The 16638-nt window shown below is 41.7% G+C and overlaps 1 protein-coding gene across 2 annotated transcripts in view; it reads left to right on the top strand.

The window, feature by feature from the left end:
* Positions 1–16638, top strand: part of WWC1 (WW and C2 domain containing 1) — a 66137-nt gene that overhangs the window by 38319 nt on the left and 11180 nt on the right. For both annotated transcript variants that reach the window (XM_088522617.1, XM_088522618.1), the window contains exons 5-12: positions 931–1010; positions 1942–2071; positions 2665–2811; positions 3821–3894; positions 7276–7518; positions 8942–9031; positions 11682–12217; positions 16055–16163. In XM_088522617.1, the coding sequence (XP_088378743.1) occupies positions 931–1010; positions 1942–2071; positions 2665–2811; positions 3821–3894; positions 7276–7518; positions 8942–9031; positions 11682–12217; positions 16055–16163 (1409 nt within the window). The remainder of the gene's footprint in view (positions 1–930; positions 1011–1941; positions 2072–2664; positions 2812–3820; positions 3895–7275; positions 7519–8941; positions 9032–11681; positions 12218–16054; positions 16164–16638) is intronic.

Raw genomic sequence — 16638 nt, forward strand, 5'->3', positions numbered from 1 at the left:
GAAGTGTAAGATGGATCTCTGCTTATCACAATTAATCTTCAGATACTTCCAAACCTTGTGACAACTATTAAAAGGAGATACCAAAGCGGTTGGAAGAGCTAATGTGGCCCTTAATCTAGGAGAAAAAAATATCAGAATTCTCAGAAGTTGCTGCAGGACAGTGTGGATTTTTGTTTCCATATAGGCATAGGACTTCCTTGGGAGCTGGTAGTACCTATTTCCCAGCAGAACTGCTGTGAGGTGGTGAACTGCGTGCTGGCTCCTGGTGCCCAGCAGCGGTGGGGAGCTCCGCGCTTGCTCCGGAGCCTGGCAGCTGTTTTATCTTGCCCTCGACCTGTGTTGTTAGCAGTGGCATCTTGCTCTCACGCAGAGCTCAGTTTGGGAAGAAGGGACTCAAAGTAGGTCGATCAACCAATCTGGCCACTGCTAAGGAATAAAAAACAGCAAGCTTGTAGGGTCAGTGGATTTGCAATACGTGTGTGATCATCCTGCTGTGTTACTCATGCAGTGGGGCCTCCTAATTCCATATTTTGGAGGACAGCCTCTATCTTTGCACTGTAGCTCCAGTCCTGATGCCTGATATTTTAAGTGTTTAAGTGAAATTAAGTGTTACTGAATAAAGTCATCACAGTTTGTTCCTGTCTGTGTCTCTGAATTCTTCTCAGCTTTTCTGCTTGTGAGATGGGGACTTCCCTCGAGTGTCTCATTAGATGTTGCAATATCTGGTTACTGGATAAACCCCTAAAAAGTAATAATTTCCCAAACTGATGCAGATGCGGTCAGAGTTGCATGCTGCTGCTGCTGGGATTAACTGGTTTCCTAGGCAGCTTCAGAGTACTGTCCCTAGGTACATCTGGAAATGAATGGGTGGTGCTGTACCTAAATCCTTATATCAAGTGTCATTCAAAAAAATGTAAAACCTTATTACAGGTGAATAAACTCAAGAGAGAGGTAGCTCACATGAAACAGGAACTTCAGTACAAAGAGCATGGATTTCAAACACTGAAAAAGTAAGTTTGGTCTGGAGAACTTATTTTCTGTGTAAAATCTCTCTGGCTTTTCTTGCATACACATTCATGTATAACTACCTAAATAGCATAAGTAGAAATATACTGCTGCTGATACTTAAGCGCACACAACTCTAAAAGCAGAATACAGGCGAGGAGATAATTTTGACAAGTTTGTCTGAATATGATTGGTCATGCTGTAACTAACTTCATGGCAAATCAGTTTTAGGCCAAGATCATGTCAGTTAAGTGGTATTCTGTATTACTTGCTATTGCTTAATGCCTGATGACACAATACAGTCTCTTGCCTTGAACGGTGATTCTGAGTCACCGTTTTAGGGCATAGAGGAAAAAATTGGACTGAAGAAGCAGGGAGAGGAAGAGTTTCAGGTGCTTAACTGTGTATGAATAAGCAGCTGGCATGTTTTAAGTAATGTCACTGGTTAATCTCTATGAATTTTTATAAGCATCGACTTCAGTAGAATTCCTCTTGGAAGAAGCAAAGATGATGTCGCTAGTAACTGGATTATGCAAGAAATATATCTCTGTATGAGATCTGTGTCTGGTTTCAAAGACCTGACTTAAGCCAATTTTCATAGATGGCTAACTTGATCTTCCATGGGTTAGAAACAAGGTAACTGTCAGCGATGTCTCCCAACACTCTTTGGGGATTGTGTGTGCATCCCTTTCCTTGCCTCAGAGAACGTGTAAGGAGTCAGCGATGGTACGGCTAACTTGGGAGTTATGAAGCTGCCTGTGCTTCTGAGGGGAGTCACTTAATAGGAGCAGAGAGCCCTTCACTGCCTGTCTCTCTTATAGCTTATAAATGTTTTTTGCAAAACGAAAAGCAAAAAGGTGTGTGTGTTTAGGATGTTTAAATTGATGGGTTTATATCAAATTTTAACTTTCTGTGTTTTTTTAAACTCCTATATAGAATTGACATGAAAATGTCTGATACTCAAGGTGGCTACAAACTTGATGAGGCGCAAGCCATCTTAAGTGAAATGAAAGCTATCAAGAAGGCCATCACTTCAGGGGAGAAGGAAAAACAAGACCTCATCCAGGTACCAAAGCAACAGAAGGTTATGATATTTTAAGGGTTCCCAATACTGACACAGTCAATTTGTGAGAAGAAAATACTGAAGTAGTTGAGACATTTGGTATTTCAAAAGCATAACCTAAATTTCCTATAATTGTAATAGTTGGATATTGTGTTTGGATTGCAATCCTGCTATTCCTCAAATGATGAAACTGCAAAATATCATGAGATACAAGCAGTAGCAGTGGGAATTTGCTCAAGTTCTTAAAGATGGAGAATGAATCGGTGTGTCTGTCTACCGCTGTCAAAGAGCGGACCTGAAGAAGCCATGGAAAGGTGGTGGCCTGTGTGGTCTGCCATTCCCAGGATGCTACGGGCAGCCTGTCTGTATCAGGGCAGGATGGGCAGTGGGTTAGTGCTCTTGTGCCCTCAGACTCGAGGGCTCCTTCGTGCAGTGGGAAGTGTAACCCGGTCATGCTCAACCTCACGCTTGTAGGATGCATCTGCAATGCATGCAGTGAACATAAGCACATTTGTTATGTGGTTTGAACTCATGTGATATGGCACTGAAGTGTTTTAAGCAAGAATCAACTTATCTGACTAACTTTATTATTTTAGAGCTTAGCCAGGTTAAAAGACAGCTTCGTGAATGACAGAGGATCTCAGTCGGACCTGTGGGCCAGCAGCGTGTCCTTAGAGAGCTCCAGCCCTTTGTTACCCAGGCAGTACCTGGATGTCAGCTCCCAGACAGATGTTTCGGGAAATGTGAGTAATGTGTGAGAAACCAACTGTGTACAGAAGCATTCCTCTCGAGATAGTACTGCCCTACTGCCAGTCTTTAAGCAGGAGCAAAAATCCATGGAATTTTAGGTTCTACTGGTTTAAGTGTTAGCATGACTTTAACTTTTATGTGCCCTGATAATGTGTCTCTAAAGGCAACCAGCTATTCCTTCACACTGATTCCATCAGAACCACCCAGGTGGGAATAAAACAAAAGTAGTTTTGCCTCTAGATGTCTTTTCTTGAGGCACTAATATTCTAAGCTCTTCAAAATAGTTTTATGTCACTAGATAAGAAACACTGTGCAGCTACATATGGTCTAAGCTCTCACTAGGACTCTTTTGCTTAAGAGAGTGCATTTTATTTTTAGTTTGTGAGTATTGTGAGAAAATGGTGGCATATGGGCAGATATTTTGATGCTATCGAGCGTACGTGGTACTTTGTACAAATTCATTCCTACTTCTGCAATGAAATCATAATTGACAGGTTTGTGCAAGCCTAAGCAAGAACCTGACCTGCATTGTAGGTGTATGGGACATCACAGCCTCTTGGGAATCTTTACTTAAAAGCCTGTTGTTATTTTCAGTGCAAGGCACTTTCATCCTTAAAAGATCTGCAGATCTGAGCTTGATGAAATGTGCTTTGTCTTGGAAAATTCACAACCAAGAAGAATGTGTTGTCTAAAGCAGAATGTGTTACAGCGCTTAAAGATGGCAACACTCCTGTGTGCCTGAAAGCAGAAGACTGAAATGCAGGTGATAGATTGTTTTATAGGATAAATTAGGCCAAAAAGCTTCTGAACCTTGTGTTCTTGTCCAAGTACGCAAACAATAATGAAGAATTTAGTCAAAAGAAATATTTACCTGTTCTGTGCTTCATTTACCTGGTTAAACTCACTTGCAAGATCAAGTATAATTTGGAACGTGACCAATTTTGATAAAGAATTTCTAAATGTGATTAGCTAATGGATTGCTGATTTTATATTTTGTCTCAGTTTATTTCAAGCAGCAATAACCAATTGGCTGAGAAAGTGAGATTACGCCTCAGATACGAAGAAGCAAAGAGAAGGTAATGATTTTGTTTGTACCTTTTGACTGCCATGCAGCTTGTTTTATGAAAAGATTCACTGGAAATGGTGCTGCTCAGCTTTGTATTGAAACCTGGTGTTGCTGCTGAATAACACACTAATCCTTGAGGCAGGGAAGCAACAGGCTTTCTGGGCTAATGTTATCTTTTAAGAAATAAATAACCATCTTAGATGTTACTAAGGAGTGACTAATACATCAAGAACTCAGTCTGGCCACACCTGTGGGGACATAAGTGGTTTTGCTGCCTGTTGCCAATGTCTCCCCATTCCGTATAAGGCATTTCTATTGGAAGGCATCTCCCTACTTGATTCTAAATGTCCCGAATGTTTGCGTGGCGTTTAGTCAGATAACAAGTTGGGTATATTATGTTAATGCATAATGTAGCTGAATGGTTACATTAGAGAGCTGGTTTCCTTTTCTGCAAAAAAAGACTAAAGTTTTCACCATGTCTTTTTTTCCTGGCTGCAGCAGTTAAAACTCCAGAGCAGCTGGTATTAAACCAGCCTGAAAAGGGCAGAGAACAAACACTATGATAAGTCTTTAGCTCATGGTTTAGATGCAGAGAATAGATATTGTGTCCAAAGAGATGTCAGTGTTCTATCTCAGCTAGAAGATAGCAGTAGCTGTGGTCCCTGAGGCACCAGCGTACTTGGGGGATGTAACTAAACTGTTTGTTGTGCAGCTTTAGATGTGCACTAGTAATTCAGTTGTTGCCCTTGGAGTACTTTGTGCAGTAGCTGCTTCAGTGGTGTGTTTCTTACTGGGCAGAAGTGCAGCAATGATGAATATTCAACAAGTCAGTTTTTAGAGGGTACCTTTCTTTTTGATTTTCGGAAGAGCAGGGATGGATGTGATGGCATTGTTGTTTACTGATTGCGGCTTCATGTCTTAGTGCTCAGCTCTGGAGAGGCCTGTGCCCTGAACTTTCTCCAAAGAGACTAAGAATATTCCCTGTTACAGCTATATTGCATGTAAAGAGGGCTTTTTTAAAAAGCCTGATTTCCTGATAATGTGACATCAGTGATAACATCTAAACTTTTCTAGCTAAGTAGTCATTTAAGTGAAACCTGAGCTTCCTATTCTGCATGTTCAGCTTTGCAGACTACTAGCCATTTGGGAAGACTCTGCATAACTTGGGAGTCCAGTTTCACTGATGCAAACTCAATGGGGCCCATGAAAGATGTTCAAATTTGCAGTCGGGGAATGCTGAAGGGCTGGAATTTTCAGCAAAGAGTCAGACTATCTGCAAAGCACTTCCTTGATGGTGATATCGTTTTATTGGACTAGGAAAAATGGAATATGCAAACTTCCTTTTTAATTGAAAAGGGGAAAAGAAAGATCATTTTTATAAAGCAGGGCAAAACACTGAGTTAATTTTACAAAGCTCTAAGATTTCAAAGTGCATAGAGAACAAATTCCACTGGAAAAGCTGTATCCATGCAAATGTATGCCAAAAGTGATCAGATTAATGCCAACCAATCCTCTTAAGTTCATATCCCTTCAAAATGCACAGAGGAATTCCTGGATTATTAATTAACGCCACAATGCCACTGTTAGTTCTTCACTGGAGTACAGTGTTGCACTTAATCAGCATTCAAACAAAATAGCTCCTAAGAAGACCTAAAAATAGTGGAATGTCTAACGATTATGGAATCTAAATCAATTAGAGTAAGCCATGTGTTGTGGGAGATGGCTTTAGAGGAAGAAGTGAACCTTCAGAAAGATCCTCTCTGTCATCTTCTGAGTGAGGAGGCAGGTCAGTGTGAGCCCTGATTTTAGACTTCAATTTCTCTTTGCCTCTGGAGCTTGGAAAACAAAGCTTTGTTCTTTGAGCTTATTCCACAGTCTTGTAGCTGTGGTTGCCCAGACCTACATCTTGTTATTCCTTTCACTTTAGTTTGGCTAGTTATCATTGGAGTAGAATTTGCACTTTACTTGTATATGTGCTAATTGACTTGAAACCAAGCATAAACCAAGTTCCAGAAAGAAGTAATAGTGCCATGTTTAAGTTCAGTAATTCCGTCATTGGATCTCAGAGCACTTTTCAAAGAGAGATGAACATGGGACTTATGTTTTGTTTGCAGAGTTCCACTGCGATTTATTAGTCTTTATAAAGCCTAAATGAAAACAATAGGTAATCATTAGAAGGAGGAGCCATGTCTATTGATGACTGGGTTTTAGTCAGGCGAATTATTTTGGTTTTTAACTTGTCTGACGTGGTGATGGATGTTTGGCTTCTAAGCTTTGCAATCTCCAGCCTAGTCTGCCTTTTCTATTCCTTGCTTTCACACTCAATCATTTTGAAATGTGCAAGTTTCGGAAATGCAGTCACACAAAATGGAAAGTCTTGTTCAGCTTTATTACTGTTTTCTAGGAAACTACCCCTTCAGGTCCTGAAGAGCTCTATGTTCATGAACAAGGAGATACACCTGATGGCATTACTGCCTCTGCCATACCCTACCCTGTCGTCATTTTTTTGGCTTGCCTCTGTATGTTGCCGTGCAAAACTGATGATTTGCCGAGCTAACTAAGCATTTGAGATACTTGGGAAGTAGGGACGGGGCAAGTAGTTGGAGGTGAGCGCTTCCTGACCAGCCCCAAGTTGTGCTATCCTGCTTTGTCCATCAAAACCCCTGTTTACTTTGAGGTCTGAATTGCTGTTGATGTCTTAGCAATCACCCTTCTTTCTGAGGTGGTCTGGAACAGCACTACAGATTGAGGGATTCCAAGTTTCGATGGACATCTGGAATGGTACATAGAATCAAACCGGACTTGAAATGCCATGCCAATAAATGACTCTGGATTTAGACAAATTTTATGGCTTCTCCAATATTTCTCATTCTCAGGTGCTCGTTGCACCAGAGGCAACCTAGTGCCTTAGTATTTCTGTAACACGGCTTAGTATTGACTCAGTAGTTAGATTCTTGTGACATACATTTGGTTATTGACCTCCTTATGAAGACAAGCTTGCTCTCTAGGCTTTGAAGATCCAGTCATCTCTATCAAGGCAGTTGAGTCAGATTAGTGAGTTCTCTTTAACAAAGTTGATGAAAGATCAGATATTCCATATGTGATCTTCTCTAGGCTACTGTGAGGTGATGAGCTGCTAGTCGTATGGAACACCTCTACTGGAGCTCTCACCTTGTCTGGAGGCCCAGAATTTCTTTTATGATGCCCTGACTGATGGGAGCTGCAGGTTAGCACAGGGTCTTGGTGTGCTGAGTTCTCTGACCTGAGGGCCTTCCCTGACTGGGGCTATGGAAGAGGTGCTTGCTCATGGTGTACCTCTGTGCTTGTGAGCAGGTAAGAACTGAGTGCAGAGATTCCTCCTTTAATGATTGCTGCTTTCCTTCTGCTGCAGGATAGCAAACCTGAAAATACAACTGGCTAAGCTGGACAGTGAGGCCTGGCCCGGTGTGCTGGATTCTGAGCGGGACCGTCTGATCCTGATTAATGAGAAGGAGGAACTCCTGAAGGAAATGCGATTTATTAGCCCCAGAAAATGGACTCGAGGTGAAGTAGAGAGGCTGGAGACTGAGAGAAAGCGCTTGGAGGAGGATCTTCAGACAGCAAGAGACACTCAAAGCAAAGCTCTAACCGAGAGGTAGGTTACTGGGTACAGGGCAGAGCTTACATTGTTGGACCAGAGACCATCAAGCGTGAACAGGAAATTTTTCTGGTGGAGAAGTAGGGTGCCTTCACATTTCCAAGGGCCTGTTCCTGCCAAGGAAGGGTTATTGTGCCTTTCATACAAAGGGATTCTAAAGGAGAATATAAGAAATGTTAACGCTTAGGCATAGCTGTTTCAAGGGTAATGCTTTTGAAGTAGCTCAGTAAATGTTAGTGTACTATTCTGTTTCTGTATGTGGCCAGTTCCTTGCAGCAACTTCTACAGTTGCTGTGCAGTCTGGACCTTGGTAAATGCCAACAGATGAATTTATAAAGTTTCCCCATCCCTCTCATATCTGCAGCATCCTTGTATGTGATACTCGTAGGAGTCAGCCTTTGACAGGACTGTGGGAGGTGCGTGGAATATCCTGTGAATATGAACTAGATGAAGGAAATATTGTCGACTATCCTCCCCAATTTTAGTTGTATTGCAGTAGATCTCATGGGCTCACATATGTGGTGAGAATGAAGAGTGCATAAGGCATTGCCTACAAATACTTTACAGATTGCGTATATTACTGTGGGTGGTTGTACCAGTGTTGCTTTTAGCTACGGTCTTTTGAATATGTGATGTGAGCATGTTGTATTCATTTTCTTTATGATTTCATAATTTCATTTCCTTTGGGTTTTTGGTGTTCAGACGGCACATGCTTTAAATAGTTTTTTCTTCACAGTTTTATGGTACTAGAAAAATTCTAAGCATCTAAGAACTCTCAGATTTCATGTTTTTTTATTAGCCTGAAATGTCCTGGTGTTCACTGGCAGATGAACGCTATTTGTGATATGGGAGCAGGCCAAAGAAATACCAGTTCTCTGGGGAAGGGCTTCTTGTCTGGAGGCCCGTAAAGCTAGAGAATGTGCACCCAAGGCCACGTTGTGTCTTAAACCAGGCCACATGTGAAATAAAATGGAGATGTTATTTGAGGTACTTTGTATAAAGCTCTCATGAGATGGTTAACTAAATCATGTACGTTAGCCATCCATGGGTCTAATGGAATACAAAGGAAAGCATTTATGCTGTTGCCACTGTAAGTGTAAGGACACTACCATGTATGGCAAGCAAAATCTGCCCAACTTGTTATGAGGCCTGGTTCTAGAAACCTAGCCTGTAGTTTCTATTAACTTCTAAAGTACTAGCTGGAACTCCTTTCCCAGTTGCAAATGTTTTCAGAATCAAGGTCCACATTGTAAAAGTATTGGAATTTGATAAATATATTTGTCTTGTCCTAGTTCTGTCCAACTTAGTACTATCTGCATTTTCACTAACTTTGGTAGGTTTTCATAGAAGGGATTGGATTTTGTTTAGTCTTCCTTTTAGATTGAGTATTGTTTTAACTCTTCCTCCTCTCTTCTGTTAGATTGAAGTTGAATAGCAAAAGAAATCAACTAATCCGAGAACTGGAAGAAACTACACGATTAGTTGCCATGTTACACACCCAGCTGAAAAGGTGAGTTGGTAACCCTTTATAGAGATTGTACGCTCTTTACTGCACATGGTGTAACCGTCTTTTACCTACCAAATTTCATGTCCCAGCTGAGTTACTGTAAGGTCTCTCTATTACTGTAGTCACCTAAGCTCTCTCCATAGCTGTCGGTGGAGAGCAATACCTTAAGAGGATTTATCCCCCTTACATTGGATGGCTGCCTTAGAATGGGGTAAATGACCTTGCAGAAATTCTCCTAAATAAAACAGAAAATCTCTTTATTTTAGGTACATAACTTTGAGATGAGTAAGGCTAGGTGAGATGCTCCCCCAGAGTGTTTGCAGTACTAAAGTACTTTTTTTAAGCTATGTTAAAAAGACTGCCTCTCACAGCAAGCGAAGTGAATGCAAGTATGCTTTAATGTATTTGTCATGAGTTTCATGATGTTTCTCTAAATTAAGGATGCTGCTGCTTGCAACAGACAGTGTGTTGTGGCATGGCAGAGTTTGCTGTGGTCCGTGGGGGATACAGGATGTTTCTGAAGTCACAGTGACTTCTTGTTCAGCTGTGGCTTCAGAGAACCCAGCATCTCTGTGCATAGGGATGAATGCGTGTCAGACAAAGGCTGTGTCAGCCTTTTGATAGGAAGAGTCTAGCGTTTTTATTAGGCTGAGGTTTTCCTACCTTGTATGTACTGAATTTGCTCTGTTCTTAGCTTCTGCTCCACTTGGATTCTGTTTCATTTAATGAAGATAATGAAAAGACTGGGAAGAAATCAGTGTGTGAGACTGACAGGCCATTAAATAAGCCACCATGGAGAATAGCTGTCTGGGATGCTCTCACGCAGTGGAACTGTGTCATATTTTCATTTCATCTAGCTGAATAGTGGTCTTTTGAGGTGACAAAAAAGCATGTATAACTAATTTTTTTCCTAACTACATGCACTGTGTTCTTGACAGACTCTTGATGAGCATTTGTTACTAACACCATAATGCAAAGTGCCTTGCATGCAAAGGGAGGCTCCAAAAGGAACCAAGCTTGTTGGTAGGGAAGAGTGTGTGTTGTTTTTTTGTTTTTGTTTTTTTAAATCCCTTTTTATAGTGAAATACACAAGAGATGCAAACCTACTAGTCCTGCCTAGGTTGATAGTTACTGCCAAGATGTGGAAACTGTTACCCTATTTACGTTCTTGTATTTTACCCCAAAGGTTTTTTTGGACAAGTGTCGTGTGTTGCACCTCTGCCATACAAATGCAGAAGGTGTTTAGTGAGGAAATCGTTCTGAATGCTGCCTAATTGTCTTGTTCTCAAAGCTCTGAGCATAATTTCTATGGACTTAGCTTCTACCATTTATTCTGTAAACAATAAACGAGGGATATTAGTCCTATTAAGTACCATCCTCTTTGCTTTTCAAGATGAGACAGGTTCTAAGCCACTTGTAGCTATATGGAAATTTTTTGAACAGATAATTCTTATCAGAAGTAAGGGCTTAGACTTCAGTCAATGGATGCATAATATCTGGAGCAATAATGTTCGTTTAAATAGAATTTCTAAGGATACTATCTATTAGAGTAGTTGAGTGTTGATGGGATCTAATTCTAATAAGTTCTTCCCCCATGAGTTACTATTAGCTGAAATGGATTATATGAGAATCTTTATCTCGTACTCTGGACAACAGAAATGAACAAAAATACATAACTGCAGTAAAGAAACATGCCAAACCAGGAATTTGAAATTATACATGTGACCTTTTCATTCTGTTTTTGATATAAAAGTCAATACAGAGTTTCTATTATGAAACAGAAGACCTAAGACTGATGGAAAACCAAGCATAATGTGCTTCCTACATGTGCTCCTGGCAGCATGTCTGATTTGTACCATGCTCAACCACGTAGGTTGATAACCTCTGGGCAGAAAACTTTGTGCTGATGTGTCAGAGTTCTCATCTCAACAACCTTCTATTCAGCACCTGCCTAAAATTGAATTTACTCTGTTATATTCTGCAATTAGGTCTCTAGGGGTCAATGGCTTCTGTGAATTGATTTCACACCCCAGGCTTAACTTGTTGCTTGCACTTGTGGCCTCTGGTATTGTGTAGCTGTCTGTCTTGCACACAGATAAATCCTGCCAGTTTTCTGATAACTAGTAGTTGTCATGATGTCTAGGGGACACTTCCAGTGAGGTGAGGTTGCCTTTTGGGGGTTGGGCAAAGATGAGGCTAAAGGAAATTATTACTCTGTGGACGGATGGCTAGTTCAAAGGACGTCTGGTTCACCTTGTGCATGGAGCTTGCTGGCTTTCACAGTCAGGTCACGAGGCTAACAAGAACCACAGTTTGTCCAGGATGTTGGCGAGAATATTCCTACTAATTTGACTGTTTTGAAACTGTTTACTAAAACTGCCTTGGCTAAGCTCTTTGGACTCTTCAGAGATGGATGTGATGAGCTGAAAAATATGAATGAAATACATACTTTTTATTGAAATGTATCCCAACTCTGTCTGTAGTCTGGGTCTGGGTGTAGGCTGTGGTTCTGAGTTGTCATGGGGACTAATGCATGTGGACAAGGCTATCAAAGCAAAAAGTACTGTGTGGAGTTGGTGGTTTAACAGTATGGCTGTGTTTTTCTTGAGAGTTGGGATGTGCAGTTTATGACTTTGACTTGTGTTTCCTTCAGTCTCTCTACCAGCATGCTTTCCCTCTCTTCGAGTAGCAGCCCTGGTTCCCTTGCATCTAGCAGAGGATCTCTTGCCACCTCCAGCCAGGATTCTTCCACCTCGGCCAGTTTCACAGATCTTTATTATGAGCAACTGGAACAGTTGGAGCAGTTGGACTCGGACTATCAAAACAAAATTGACTTCTTAGAAGGAGCCACTGGATTTAGACCGTCAGGCTGTATCACCACTATTCATGAAAATGAGGTAGCAAAAACTCACAAAGCAGATGCCACCAGCCGCGTCCAGGCTTTGAAATCGTTGTCCGGTACCCCCAAATCGATGACATCGCTGTCTCCGAGGTCATCTCTGTCTTCTCCGTCTCCACCGTGTTCTCCATTGGTGATAGACCCACTTCTGGCTGGTGATGCATTTTCAAGCCATATGGATTTTGATGATGCAGAGATAAGTACAAATCTCTCGGAACTCACCCTAAGCATTGGGAGTGGAAACTATAGGCTGGAAGAGCCTAGAGCGGGAGATAAATATCTAGGTCAAGGTATGGTAACAAAGTATTCACATGATTGTGTGTTCAATGTGATTTATAAGGTACTGGGAAGTAAGTACTTAAGGAGCCACCTGTCATTGTGATACTTTTGTGGTTAAAAGCTGTATGTTCTGCGCTCTGCAGAAGAAGTTGGTGTTTTAATTTATACTTAAGACATACGGCCAATCCGAGTCTTCCAGAAGATGTCGTCTAGGTGTTTTTTGGTGCGTGTTATATGCATGTGTGCACACAGAAGTAATCACAGTGGCTGTGATGATTTTCTGGATTAATTTGGCACTTGACTACTCTGAATGTGATTAGCGACTTGGTCGCAAATTGGGTGATGCGTAATGTCTTACCGAAGAGAAGTTTTTGGCTGACCCTCTGAGGAATACTGAGGAAAAGCTGTTCAACTTAGCAGGTGAAAATGAGAATAAAAATTCTTCCCTGCCACCTCAGTGTACACGAAATGTTGCTCTGCTTTCCAGTAAGTAAGTAGTAATGAATTCATTTACTTGAGCCAAGCAGACGTGTCAGGGCTGTGCTTTGGATTTGTGCTGTTTTGAGGGTGATGGTCTCTTAGCAACCATCCAGTCTTTAGATTATAAGCATGGTGAGATAGGATGTTCAGAGATAGTAGATGTTTTGATATGCACATATAACTTATTCGTGGGTGAATAATGCTTGTGTCCTTCAGAGCAGAAACCCTGTGTAAGTAGGTTAAAAGCAATAGAATACAGTGCAGTCATTCCTGAGCTAGGACCTGCGTGAAGACCTCCTCAACTACAGTATGGTTATATCCGGTGGATGTGCTTCTGTGTGTAACTACAGGGAAGAAAAAGCCCTCAGCTGCAGAGCTTTAAAGGCAAGCTGCAACTAGAGCAGTTCAGTCTGTTTCAAACAGGTGAAAAATGGCCTCTGTGAATCAAGGAAGCTAGTGCTGTATTGTTGTTGCTTTTTTTCTGTAACAGTCCTCATTGGGAAGACTGATACCGTTTAAAATTCAATAGAAGACATGATTGCAGATTTTTTTTTGAATTGCACTTTCCTACCAGCAAGAGATACTTAAGAATTTGAGTAGGAAACAGTAATTATTCCTATTAGAATTGGGTGCTGATGAGTTTTAACCTTTTTAGCTCTTCAAGATTTGTCAAGGCTGTTTAAGTGAAAGCTAAGGTGTTAAGCAGATTAAGTGATTATTACTGTTACTCAGTCAGCAGACAAAATAATCACCATAAGTAGTTTATTTCAGGGCAATAATGAGATGAGGTTTTTACTCTTCAGGCATTTTGCACAGATCTCAGTGTAACACCCAAACTGAGGTGGCTGATTCTTACGGAGTTAATGCTTGGCCTCACAGGAAAAACATGCTCACATGCTCCTGTAAGTAGAGCTAAACAGTATATATCTGAGATTTGCATTTTCTTTCTGTTAGAAAATATTCCTGCTACTTTTCAAATTGGTACCAATAGGTGGTGTGAATGTGTGCATAGGCTGTTGGCATGTGGTGATAAACGTATCCTGGAGCCTTCCTAACACATTGTGTTAGGGCGGTTGTAGCCATTGATATGTGAATGGCTTCATGCTGCCCAAACCCTACTGGCATCTGTGGCTGAGTCACCTGCAAAATCCTGCAGGAATTGATTTAAATCGATCTGGGTGTGCCAACATTCATTTTCTGACAGAAAATCAAGCTGTTGTTTGAATCATTGTGGGATACATGACAGAAATATTTTGTGTACTGAAGTAGTAGTTATACAAAAACTGTGCTAACAGTTGCAATCCTCTGAGGAAAAGGTGTGATGAGGACAGTGAACCACACGGCATCTTCTGCAGGTCTTGCCTTGGTGTGTCCATCCCCCTGTGGGGGGCAAATAGGCAGGAAGTGAAGAGAAGGATTTAAATCCTTGACAGGAAAGATGAAAAACATCTAGGGAGCGTGAGGAGTCATCTGGCATGTCTTGAAGTTCTGAGCTGGGGCTGAACCGTAGAACAGTGAGGCTGTCTGCCTCTGACATGCTCCCAATGCATGGCAACACTTCCCAGCTTCTTTTTATGTGGTAATTTGAGCATCATATACCACACAGCTAAGCACCGTTGCTGTGACTCAGTGTTGTCTTGTATGTGTCTGTGGTGCTGCCTGGGGTGTCACCTATATTGCCTAAACAGAGCTGTGGTCTTGTCTCTGAATTTGGGAGATACTGTCTATTGTTTTTTAGGTTTTGTTTTTCTCCTATGCAAGGCAGCCCCCCTTCTCCCTTGAATGTTTGCCCCATTTTTGATCAGTCTTGGAGCTCTGAGCCATTCCCTTCTTGGAAGCACAAAACCAAGGCTGTGTTTGATCTGCAGGGAGCTGGCCCGGGGCCCTTGCAGCGCGGCTGTCCCCGGCCTGCCTCCACTCGGAGCGATTTGCGCTGGGAGCACAAGCCCGCCCTCATACCACCTCAGTGGGATTGCCCCTGAGAAGATATAAATAGGAAACAGCAAAAACAACATAGTATTAGAATTAAACTTCCCTAATTGCAAAGCTACTAACGGAAAAAAGAGGCTGGAAAAGGGCAGGATGAAGCTCAGTTGCGAGATGAATCCCCGTCCAAGGGAACAATAGCTCACTCAGGAGCACTGAAAGGCTCCCTTCATTCCTCTTGGCCGCAAGGTACTCTGGTGAAGTGATGAAAAAGGAACCCTTTCTGGGTCGAAGTGCTTAAATGGCACTGGAAATGTAAGGAGAGAAAGAGCTGAAGTGTGTGGAGACTGCTTGGTGGTAGGTGGTGTTCTTCCTAATCAGGAGGCTTAATAGGAAAAGATTTCTGGATTGGCATTTCTGGGAGCGGTGTATAAACTTCTCCCCACTTCGTCTAGGAATGCAGCCAGCAGAGAAGAAATAACTTTCATATTAAAAGCCATGGAATAAGTACAAAGCAGCACTGAAGAAAGATTGCTTGTGAACCTGCTCACATGCCTCAGGAATAGCCCTGTACTTCAAAGGGGATGCAGGAGGAGAAGAAAGATTAGGTCTGGGAATGCCAGTGTTAAATGTATCCATTCATTTCAGTTAATGGTTTATCTCTTGTGTTATGGATGATAACTCTGATTCATGTAGTTAAAGCTACAGGAGAAGAGGTCTGAAATATTTCTTTCTCTTCCACAGTTCCATGGGATTCCTGAAAGAAAAATCTAATTCCATCAGTATTGTCAAAAAAAAAAAAAAAAAAAAAAAAAAAGTTGACCCAAAAAGCTCCTGTGTTTGAGCTCGGTGTTCATTCAAGATCTTTCAGTATTGGTGCTAGCCATAGCACCCTCTGCAGTCAGCTGGAACGCGGGTCCATACGTAACTGTACGGTCCTATGTTGGGCTTGCTTCGCCAATGTCTTCCAAATCAGTTTGTCAGTCTTGAGGTAGTTATGTGGCTATGTGCCAAGGTCGCCTCTGGAATAAAGATCATGTAGGATGAAAAACCATACATCAAATGGGAGGAGCATGTGCTTTCCTAAGACTACTGGAAAGGGGGTCTCTTCTAAACCATGGACATCATTGGGGAGGTATGCACAGCTCCATTTCTGCTTCGGGGCTGCAGTCACCCTCAGAGCAGGAGTCCCAAAGTGTTGGCACTGAGGGGGAGTCCCTTTAGTTGTCTAAAAATTTTGTTCTGAGGCAGTCTTGCATTTCTCGTAAGCACTAACTTAGCTCTGACTAAAAAGTAGAGTGCACTCGTGTCCTCTGTGTTCAGAAAAAATGTTGTTATGTAGCAATACTTAGGTGCAAAGACAGACGTGCAACTCGAGGGGAGAAGAAATAAGTACCTGAGCCAGCTATTTTGGTTTCATTAACACATGTTTTTTTCCATAGGTGTAAACATGGCTGGAGGGGCAGCACTGAAGGTGGCCTGTGTGTCTGCTGCGGTGTCCGATGAATCTGTCGCTGGAGATAGCGGGGTGTATGAGGCATCCGTGCAAAGGTAGGCATCAGGGCTTTCTCTAGGAAGAAGCTAATGATTCAGCTTTGTACACAGGAATCAACTGGAATATTCTACATAGAGTAGTACTTTTCTCCATTTTGATGACTAAGGTCTGCCTCATTGAAGCAGAAACTGTAAGCAGGCTCAACTTGATTATAAGGAATGTCCCATGTTTCCTATTGTACAAATAGATTAAAATAAGGCTGTTGCTTTTTTCCTTATGGAGAGTAATTTGGAAGAGCTGATCCATTTCTGAAGATACTAGCATCGTCATTAGCACAGCCTTAACCATGTCAGCAGAGAGAACTGTCTGGCAGGTGTAAAATTCCCCTCTTATCAGCCAATCAGTCCAGTGTCAATGACAGCCCTATATCAGCATAAATGACATTTGAGATGTTTATAAGGTAGCAAGCATCCTGTTCAGAAATACCTTCATTTGCCTCATGGATATTATGTACTATGATGGTCTTCCTGA

The sequence above is a fragment of the Tinamus guttatus genome, unplaced genomic scaffold (assembly GCF_059628265.1).
Source record: "Tinamus guttatus ecotype Peru unplaced genomic scaffold, ASM5962826v1 Tinamus_guttatus_pri_ptg000155l, whole genome shotgun sequence".
NCBI lineage: Eukaryota > Metazoa > Chordata > Aves > Tinamiformes > Tinamidae > Tinamus > Tinamus guttatus.